This window comes from Paroedura picta, chromosome 3 (assembly GCF_049243985.1).
Source record: "Paroedura picta isolate Pp20150507F chromosome 3, Ppicta_v3.0, whole genome shotgun sequence".
Classification (NCBI taxonomy): Eukaryota; Metazoa; Chordata; class Lepidosauria; order Squamata; family Gekkonidae; genus Paroedura; species Paroedura picta.
Window position 1 is genome coordinate 1,980,796 of NC_135371.1, and position 10,310 is coordinate 1,991,105.

General features: G+C 50.5%; 1 protein-coding gene across 1 annotated transcript; it reads right to left on the minus strand.

Moving 5' to 3' along the window:
• Positions 1 to 453: 453 nt before the first annotated feature.
• LOC143833969 (uncharacterized) lies at positions 454 to 10,059 on the minus strand. Its single transcript, XM_077330375.1, is given in 5 exon segments — positions 454 to 3,057; positions 3,059 to 5,000; positions 7,284 to 7,410; positions 8,315 to 8,400; positions 9,883 to 10,059. Coding segments are annotated over 4 exon segments (2,247 nt in total). The 5' UTR covers positions 8,330 to 8,400; positions 9,883 to 10,059; the 3' UTR covers positions 454 to 2,894.
• Between the last annotated feature and the right edge of the window lie 251 nt (positions 10,060 to 10,310).

Sequence of the window (10,310 nt, forward strand, 5' to 3'; positions counted from 1 at the left end):
CCCCCAAAAAAAACTCAGGCATAGGAAACACCTTTTGTACGACCTCCACAGGAGGAAAAAATTCTTCCTTACCTTTCACTCTAGGCTTCATATCTTTTTCTGGCGGTGCCTCAGCTGCCTCTGGCTGAATAAGGGCTAAAGCCACAATACATTTCTGTAATAAATCTTGAAAATCCTCCTGTTTAAAAAATCTCTGAGTTGACTCAGGGACCTGAATATCTTCCTCCATCGCCTGTGTCCCCTGTTCTTCATCCATCAAAAACTCACCTTCTGGATCGCTCACAGACGATCCTGAGGACATAGGTAAATTATAGCATATTTTTCTAGCCGCCTTGGTGGGAACGGACTGAGGAACCTGCTCATAGTGAACAGAATGCGATGGGGAATAATATTGAACAGGAGGATGCAGCATCCTAGGCGGCAAAGGTAAAGAAGGCACCTTTAAAGCAGACCTCTGCTGATAAAACGAATTCATTTCGTTTCTTAACATACACTTCATAAAATTGAACATTTCTGAGGACATGCCAGCAGGCAGCCCTTCACTCACATTTGCAGGTCTGTCTCCAGAAGAAGTGCCAGGCTGTGGGTGTCCCAGAGAGCCAACAGAGGTTTGGGATTCACCTGGTATTAGAGAGCTCGTGCTGTCATTTTGGCATTCAGCCACTAGGGGGACTCCTTCCCCCAGGTGCAACTCAGAGCTCCGCACATGGCTGCCCTGGAGGCCAAGGCTCCCTGCAGAGCTAATCATGATGCAGTCAGAATTGGAGCTTGTTTGTTTATGCAGAACGCCTCTGCTAGCCCAGTCACACTTCTCTCCACGCAGCCTTTTGGCTGATTTGCAAGTAGCCTTCCTAGGCTTCTCGGGCTGCCACGGTCAGTAAGGTTCCCGATGGAACGCAATCTGCCGGGCCCGTAACTCCACCGGCAGCTCCATGCGTGCCTGGGAGATCAGACTCCGACAAATAGTCATCTCGAAAAACACTTGTTGCCATTCTGAACAGTAAGTACATTTCCTATCAATCTAACTTTAAACTCTAACCATGGCATCATTAACTATTAATTAACTTTGCTTATAACGAAATAATCTTAATAAACTATGTACTACCCCCCCCCCATTTTTCCCCCCTGGAGAATGAACTGGCAGGGAAAGATACAGAGGAAAGAAGAAGTAGAAGGATTTTAGTATAGAAATTCCAACTAACAGTCTTAATCTAGCTTCTATAAAAAAAAGGTGAAGAGCTAATGCTCACACAACCGCACTCCCTGCAGGCAGGAGAAAAACTGAAGATGAGGGCGGTTCTACCAGGGAGACAGGAAGAGGAAGAAAATTTAAGGCCTGCCTCCCTAGCACCAGCGGTGAGAACCACCCATCAAGGATGGAGTCCTAGAACCAGGGGAGAATGGGAAGACCCTCGCCCAGGTTATGGCCACGTGACCCGTTAGCAATTAGGCAGCCTGACCTGGATTGCCGAAGGCAAGCTCAGTCTCGGAAGCTAAGCTGGGCTGACCCTGACTAATATTTGGATGGGAGACCTTCAAGGAACACCAGGGTCATGATGCAGAAGCACGCTGCGACAAATCGCCTCTGAACATCCCTTGCCTAGCTGCCAGAGACTCCTAGGATCTCTCGGCCAAACTGCACACAATACCGAACCACAAATCAACACAGAGCAATTGGGCATCCAATTTCAGGGTCTGTGTCCTTCACCACATGTTCTTGCTCCACTCGCAATGCAGTGAGATTCCTATTGGAGCAGTGGGAGAAACTCTTGGGGAGGCTCTTACAGTTCAATGAAACGCGATCAGCTCTAGGCGTTCAAAGAGTTAATTGTTTATTAGGCAAGAATTTGACAGGTATACACAGATGCCAACTGATCCTAGAATATTTTGGGGGGGGAGGGTAAGCCAAGGGTCAGGTAAGCCAACTTGACCCTTCAAGATGAAAGGAGCGTCAAAACTGCACTTTCTCCTGCTACAAAGATTAAGAGTCAGGAGCTTAAAAACTGTCCTGTACTTTTGCTGAATGATACAAAAGTTACGAAACAATCTAAGAATACCCTGAATCAGCATGGCAATCGTCAAGCAAAGGTTGGATACACACTTTTCTTGGATGCTTTAGGATGCTCTGGGCTGATCCTGCGTTGAGCAGGGGGTTGGGCTAGATGGCCTGCATGGCCCCTTCCAACTCTAGGATTCTGTGATTCTGTGAACATAAATATCTATGATTCAAGTCACATATAGGTGACCCTTTTGTCTGGGAAAATGTCTCCGTGTGGCAGTATTCTAAAGCCCAGAAGTTTCTCCTTGTGCTTCCTTCTAGAAATGTCGAAATTGCAATATTTGGACTCTGGCATGCCTCCCTGGAGAAGAGCCTAATGCTGGGAGCGATTGAGGGCAAAAGAAGAAGGGGACGACAGAGAATGAGGTGGTTGGATGGAGTCACTGAAGCAGTAGGTGCAAAATTAAATGGACTCCGGGGAATGGTAGAGGACAGGAAGGCCTGGAGGATCATTGTCCATGGTGTCGCAAAGGGTCGGACACGACTTCGCACATAACAACAATAACAACATGCCTCCCTCCGATGGCTCCCTCCAACCCCCCTGTAATCTTACAGGCTTCCTGCAATAGCGGTCCTGCCCCGTGTGTTCCAATGAGGCAAAGAAGACCACTCTTTCACTGTCCTGCGCTGACCTGGGGAACTCTGGATTCTCTTGCTCTTTCATCCTGTGCTCTTTTAAATGTTCTTCCATCTCCCAATGAAACATTCGTCCTACAAGCTCTCTTGGCTTTCTCCTCACACGGCTTCCAGTGTGAATTCTTTAATGGGATGCAAGCTTTCCACTAGGAGAAAAGCTTTCCACCCCAATACTCCAGGCATTGATACAGTTTCTGACCTATGCCCATTTTAGACGGGAAGTAGGAATCCCCCTCTGGATGAAGCTTTCCCCATATACCAAGAATTTACATGTTTGTTTTTCTGTGAGAAATATTTTAGGGGAAGAAAGATTTCTCTGCTGCATGGAACTTTCTCCACACTCCAAGCATCTATATGGTTTCTTCCTTGTGAATCCTCTGATGAGAAGCAAGGTTTCCACTCTGAGTGAAGCTTTTCCCACAAGCCAAACATTTATATGGTTTCTCCCCTGTGTGAATTCTCCTATGAGCAGTAAGATGTCCTCTCTCATTGAAGCATTTTCCACACTCTGGGCATTTATATGGTTTCTCCCCTGTGTGAATTCTCTGATGGGAAGTAAGATTTCCACTCTGAATGAAACTTTTCCCACACTCCAGGCATTTATATGGTTTCTCCCCTGTGTGAATTCTCCTATGAGCAGTAAGATGTCCTCTCTCATTGAAGCATTTTCCACACTCTGGGCATTTATATGGTTTCTCCCCTGTGTGAATTCTCTGATGGGAAGTAAGATTTCTCCTCTGAATGAAACTTTCCCCACACTCCAGGCATTTATATGGTTTTTCTCCTGTGTGAATTCTTCGATGGGCAGTAAGACATTTCCTTCGAATGAAACTTTTCCCACACTCCAGGCATTTATATGGTTTTTCTCCTGTGTGAATTCTTTGATGGTCAGTAAGAGTTCCTCTCTCATTGAAGCATTTTCCACACTCTGGGCATTTATATGGTCTTTCTCCTGTGTGAATTCTTTGATGGGCAGTAAGTCGTCCACTCCCGATGAAGCATTTTCCACACTCCGGGCATTCATATGGCATCTCCCCTGTGTGAATTCTTTGATGGATAGTGAGAACTCCCTTGTGAATGAAACTTTTCCCACACTCCAGGCATTTATATGGTCTTTCTCCTGTGTGAATTCTTTGATGGGCAGTAAGTTGTCCTCTCCCGCTGAAGCATTTTCCACACTCCGGGCATTCGTATGGCATCTCCCCTGTGTGAATTCTTTGATGGACAGTAAGAGTTCCTCTCCGGCTGAAGCATTTTCCACACTCCGGGCATTCATATGGTCTTTCTCCTGTGTGAATTTTTTGATGGACTTTAAGTTGTCCTCTCCGACTGAAGCATTTTCTACACTCCAGGCATTCATATGGTTTTTCTCCTGTGTGAATTCTTCGATGGGCAGTAAGAGCTCCCCTCTCAGTGAAGCATTTTCCACACTCCGGACATTTATGTTTCTTCTCCCCTGTGTGAATTATTTGATGGGCAGCAAGAGCTCCCCTCTGAGTGAAGCATTTCCCACACTCCGGACATTTATGTTTCTTCTCCCCTGTGTGAATTATTTGATGGGCAGTGAGAGCTCCCCTGTGAATGAAACTTTTCCCACACTCCAGGCATTTATATGGTCTTTCTCCTGTGTGAATTCTTTGATGGGCAGTAAGAGTTCCTCTCCCGCTGAAGCATTTTCCACACTCCGGGCATTTATATGGTTTCTCCCCTGTGTGAATTCTCAGATGGGAAGTAAGATTTCCCCTCCGAATGAAACTTTTCCCACACTCCAGGCATTTATATGGTCTTTCTCCTGTGTGAATTCTTCGATGGGGAGTAAGATATTTCCTTCGAATGAAACTTTTCCCACACTCCAGGCATTTATATGGTTTTTCTCCCGTGTGAACTCTTTGATGGACTTTAAGTTGTCCTCTCCCGCTGAAGCATTTTCCACACTCCAGGCATTCATATGGTTTCTTTCCTATGTGGATACCTTGATCAGTACTAATGTAATCCTTCTGCCCAGAAGCTTTTTCATGCTCCAAATATTCATATGCATTTTTTCTGTTGTTGGCCTTGCAATCAATACGATTGCCTGATTTCTCATGAGCTTGTTCTGCGCTAGTGGTGGCCTCATTCGTGTCACACCCTCTGTAGATGTCCTGGAGTTGTGCAGCTTCTTGTGAGACAGGACCTTGTAGGAAACAGGAATTATTCCCGACTTGTTCTTCTCCCTCATCTTTCTTCAGTACATTAGAACATGCTGGGTTCTCCTTCACTTCTGGCTGCTCTGCTGTTTCATCTCCTGGCTCCCACACGCACCGCGCTGAAAGAGAGAAATCTTCCATGAAACGGACTCCATTAAACTGGGGCAGAAAATACAAGATGGGAAAGCTTTGCTGTCTGGAAATGCTTTGAAAACTCTTGCTTGGGAGACCGGCCCTGGCAAATCCGAGCCTGTATTGACTGACAGGCCACCTGTGGTGAGAAAAGGGGGGGGCAGCATTTCGTGGGAGCACCTATGTATACACCCGCCCTTCCTTGACTCAAACTGCAAGTCAAAAGAGCTGCCCCAAAATAGCCCCCCCCCCCCCCCCCCGGTAAGTTTGCAGTCAGGCAGAGATGCTGCTTGGCTACTTAGCACAATTCTAATTTGTCTTACTTTAAAGGTATTCCACGCCAGAAGACAGTGTCATGGGGCTTTCTGCAGTAGAAGTATAGGGCCCATTCTATTGTTTAGCCAGCTTTGACCAATTACAGACTGTCTTTGTCTTCATGTCTGTAACCCACAGTTTGGGTCTCATGAGGCTGGTGAGAGACGCTGTCAGTCAAGGTGGAAGGGAAGTCAGGGTGGCCTTGGGGAAGGGAGGGACTTCAATGGGGCCTAATGCCACAGAGTCCCCCCTCCAGGGCAGGGCATGAATTTCTGTTGCCTAGAGATGAGCTGTAATTCCGGTGGGGTCTCCAGGACTCACCCGGAGTCTAGCGTCCCTAACTAGGACGTCAGAAGTGCAGGTTCAGATCCTTCTGCCATGGACTTGGGCCCATTACACACATTCTGCCTAACCTACCTCACAGGGTCGTTGGGAGGGGAACAATGTAAGTTTCTTTGAGTCCCCATTGGGAGAGTACTTGATAGATAGCAGAACTATTAACTCCCCATCATTCATAATATTAACAAAGATTTGCCACCATAACTATTAAATACATTCTGGGGATCTATTAATTCCTCCCTCCCCCCCCCCCAGTTCATACTATGCTACTATTAATGCGTCTGGAGTTCTAGTCCTACGGCCAAAATACTAGACCTCGAGGACATCCGATGAAAGGGATGGGCAGTGGGGTCAGGGCAGAGAACAGGAAACACTACTTTACACAGAAAGGGATTGAAATGTGGAATTGGCTGCCAGACGATGACTGAATATGCGACAGACAGCCAATAGATCAAAACTTTAGGAGAAAATGGAGCCCAGTTTTAGATTATACTGATCAGTAAAAACTGAATGGAAAACTGACAAAGTGTATATGTAAATTTTGGGAAAAAATCTATAAGAAGAAGAGCTGGTTCTTATATGCCACTTTCTCTACCCGAAGGAGTCTCAAAGTGGCTTACAAGTGCCTTCCCTTTCCTCTCCCCTTCAACAGGCACCCTGTGAGGTGGGTGAGGCTGAGAGAGCTCTGAGGGAACAGGTTTTTCACTGCTGTGTCGAGCCCAAGGCCACCCAGCTGGCCAGTCTGGGGGATGTAAAATAGTCTCAAGTTTCTCTCTCTCCCTTCTTTCCAGAAACCCCCTGCCAAAGTATGTCATGTTTTCTTTTTTCTTCTGTATGTAAAATAGTTCAAAAAATATAATAGTAATTTTGTAACATGTAATGTATTTTAAATAAATTATCAAATTATTTTTTTTAAAGAAAAGAAAAAAAATGTGGAATTAATTGCCGGAGGGTGGAGGGATGGCCACAAGAATCAACAGCCTTAAAAGGGATTTTGATAAGATTCCCTCCCTGGTCTGACCTAGCAGGACTCTTCTGAGGTTCTAAAAATGTTTTGAGGAAAAGCGTCAAGGTAAAAAAGGCCACGGCCAGCCACCCGGCCTCAGAAGGAAGCGCAGGCAACATACACCAGACCTAAGCAGCTACCTTCATCCTCCTCCTCCTCTTCCAGCCAAGATATCAGGGGAGGTTTGGCTCCTGTTTTGTAAGGGGCAAAAAGAGCAGAATTATTATCCCTCTTGAGGGCACATTTGGTCTGGCCAGAGACACACAGCAGATCAAGCACAGTGCTAGAATAGGCAGGATCTGGAATGTGCCTCATTCAGATGGATATGACAAAAATCCTACAGGGGGCATCAAAGGAGGAGCATATTCAGATTAGGAACTTCCTGTTATTACAGTTAGACAGTTAGGTCTCTCTCTCGCTCTTGCTCTCTTTCTCTCTCTGCTCTGCGAGCAGAAGGCCTCCTGCCTCACAGGAAGGACTGCAGAGGGGGACAGAGGCCAGCTATGGGGCCCAGGCCGGACAGCCTGACCCTTTCCTTCTGAATGAGGGACTTCCTTCCACTCTCTCCACAAAGCACAAAGTAAAAAGTCCAGGGGAAGGGAATCCTCACCCAGAAAGGCCACCGTGTCATAATTCTCCCGCATGACTTCCTTGTAGAGCTCTCTCTGGGCTGGCAGCAGCAGGGCCCACTCCTCCGGGGTGAAATACACGGCTACCTCCTCAAAGGACACCCAGCCCTGGAAAGAAGGAGAAGGAAGCATTTCTTTACAGGACTGGGAAGCTGATCCACGTGGGGGGGGGGGAGGCAAAATGAAGGGAGCCAATGAACACGGAGCTGGCTGAGCACTGGGGGACCTCAAGGAGAAAGTCTTGGGAACTGGCACCGCTCGGAGGCGCTGGGAGCAGCTAAATGTGGCAGGGCCTTTTCTGGGGTGGTCCCCAGACTTTGGAACAACCTCCCTCTGGGGATTCACCAGGTGATGCAAACACACCTCTGCAGCCACAGCACCTGTCCCCTCTGTGCCCTGCCCTGCCAGAGAAAGAGGGGGGGTCATGTTTTAAAGGAGGAGCCACATTAGGAGGAGAAGGGAGAGGAGGAGGAGGAAGAGAGCGGGGTTTTCTTTAATACCCTGCTTTTCATTATCCGAAGGAGGCCTAAAGCAGCTTAGAAACACCATGACCTTCCACACCTTGTGGGGTGGGTGGGCCCCAGAGAGCTAAAGGAGCATCTTTGGTAGAACTGCAACTAGCCCAAGGTTACCCGGCTGGCTGCTTGTGGAGGAGTGGGGAATCACACCCGGTGCCCCAGATTAGCCTGCCGCCCTTCCACCACCACACCAGGCTGGCCCTCAAAAGCCAGAGAGGTTCACATGAAAAGGGACCCATCATTTTCTGTGGGGAAATCCGTGGTCGAGGATTGCTACAAAGCTGCACCACCCCCAGCCCCAGTTCCAGACGGGGGGTGGGTGGGACCCCTGCCCTTCCCTGCCCTGCCTCTCCACTGGTGGGGGAGGGGGGTTGACCTTGGGCAGGACCAGAACCCAGAGGAAGGGGCCCGATCCCCAGAGCCTTGCGACAGAGAAAGGACCTGTCCTTCCTTCCTTCCTTCCGCTGCCTCTCTTTCCCACGACACCCCCTTACCTGAGTGGGCTGCATGGCGGCTCCTGTCCCTTCACCACCCAGAGGAGGTGGCCCAGGAGGCGTCGGAGGGGTCTTCCCACGGTGGCCTGGAGGGTGAGAACGAAGGAGGGCCGGAAGCCCCGTTTTCTTTGACAGCCTCTTCAGCATCCCTCTCTTTCCAGATTTCGTTTGTTTATATTATTTATAGCAGGGGTAGTCAACCTGTGGTCCTCCAGATGTTCGTGGACTACAATTCCCATGGGGCCCTGCCCGCAAATGCAGACAGGGGCTCATGGGAATTGTAGTCCACAAATATCTGGAGGACCGCAGTTTGACTACTCCTGACTTATAGTCTCCCTTCACCATTTGCAATGACGAGAACATAAAAGCAGCCGTGCTGGATCCGGCCAGTGGCCCGAATCCGGTCCAACACGCTGTGTCACACAGTGGCCGAAACCCAGGAGCCCTCCCACTGTCCCCCCCCCAAGCCCCAAGAAAGCAGAGCATCTCTGCCCCAGACCTAAGAACACAAGGGAGGCCCTGTTGGATCAGGCCAATGGCCCATCCAGTGAAAAGACACTGTGTCACATGGTGGCCGAAAGCAGGTGCCCTCAGGAGGTCCACCCGTGGACCCAGAACTTCAGAAGTCCACCCCCCAGGCTCCCCCCCCCCAGGCCCCAAGAAGACAGAGTCTTCCATCTATACCTTTTGGCTCAGAGCTACTGACCAACCTTTGCTCTAAATGCTTGTCCAATCCCCCGCCGGAGGGTGGGGGGTTCAGCTCAGTTTAGCTGGAAACCCCTCCCCCTAAAAAATGCCTTCCCAAATTCCCCAACACTATTACTTGAGGTACCTTGCATTACTGCAAGGTAGGTGGGGCTGAGAGAGCCCTGGAAGAACTGCTCTTTGAGAACAGCTCTAACTGGTCCAAAGTCACCCACCCGGCTGCAGGTGGAGGCGGAGCGGGGAACCCTTTTGATGCTGCAAAACGGCTTATGTTGTGAATTATGACGTGAAGTTGCCTTAGTACTAGGGTTGCCAGCTCTGGGTTGGGAAATACCTGGAGATTTCGGGGGTGGAGCCGGGAGTGGGCAAGATCTGGAGGGGGGGAAGGACCTCGGTGGAATGTCACGCCATGCAGCCCCCCCTCCCAAACAGCCCTTCTCTCCGGGGGAATTGAGCTCAGCCGCCTGGAGAGAAGCTAGAATTTGGGGGATCCCCCGGTCTCCCCTGGAGGCTGGCATCCCTATGGCGCACGAAACCGACTCCTCGGCCCGCAAGGCCAGTATTGCTGACTCCGGGCGGCAGCGGCTCGCCAGGGTCTGGGCCCAGCTCTTTCCCCACCACCTCGTGGCCGGCTCCTTCTCGCGGGAGATGCTGGGGATGGGACCCGGGGGGGGGGGGGCCTTGGCGTGCATGCCTGGCCAGCAGAGCCACAAGCCCCCTTGCTTGCTTGCTTGCATTGCATTATTGCATTGCATTTTCTGCATTGCATTGCATTATTGCATTGCATTATTGCATTTTCTGCATTGCATTTTCTGCATTGCATTGCATAGCAGGGCCTCCCCTCCCTTCCCCTCCCTACTCACCGGCTCGGGCCAAGGCCGCCACTGGAAGATGGTCGGGGGGGGGGGGGGAGGCCGGCTCTGGCTGCCCCCCCACCCCCGCCCCCTCCTCCCAGGCGCCTCCGGGGCAGCAGCCGCGCCCCTTTAACTCTTCAGGGGACGGCGCGCAGGGGAAGCCCCAGGAAGCTGCAGCCCCCTGGCGGTCCCTGGCCCCGAGGAAGCCCGCCTGGCCTCCTCCCTCCCGCCCCCCCCCCCGGTGGAAGGAGCTCCCAGAGGGGATCGGGGCCACGGGGCCTGCAAAAGGGAGCTCCTCCGCCAGGCCCCGGGTTGAGGCCGGCCAAAGCCCCCCGTTGCCAGATTTTCCAGCCTGCCTGGATCAGTCAGGGAATCCCTCCTGCAGTTGGGAGCCGCTTCTGCCATCCTGCCCCCCCCCCGCCAGAGCCGAGGAGCCC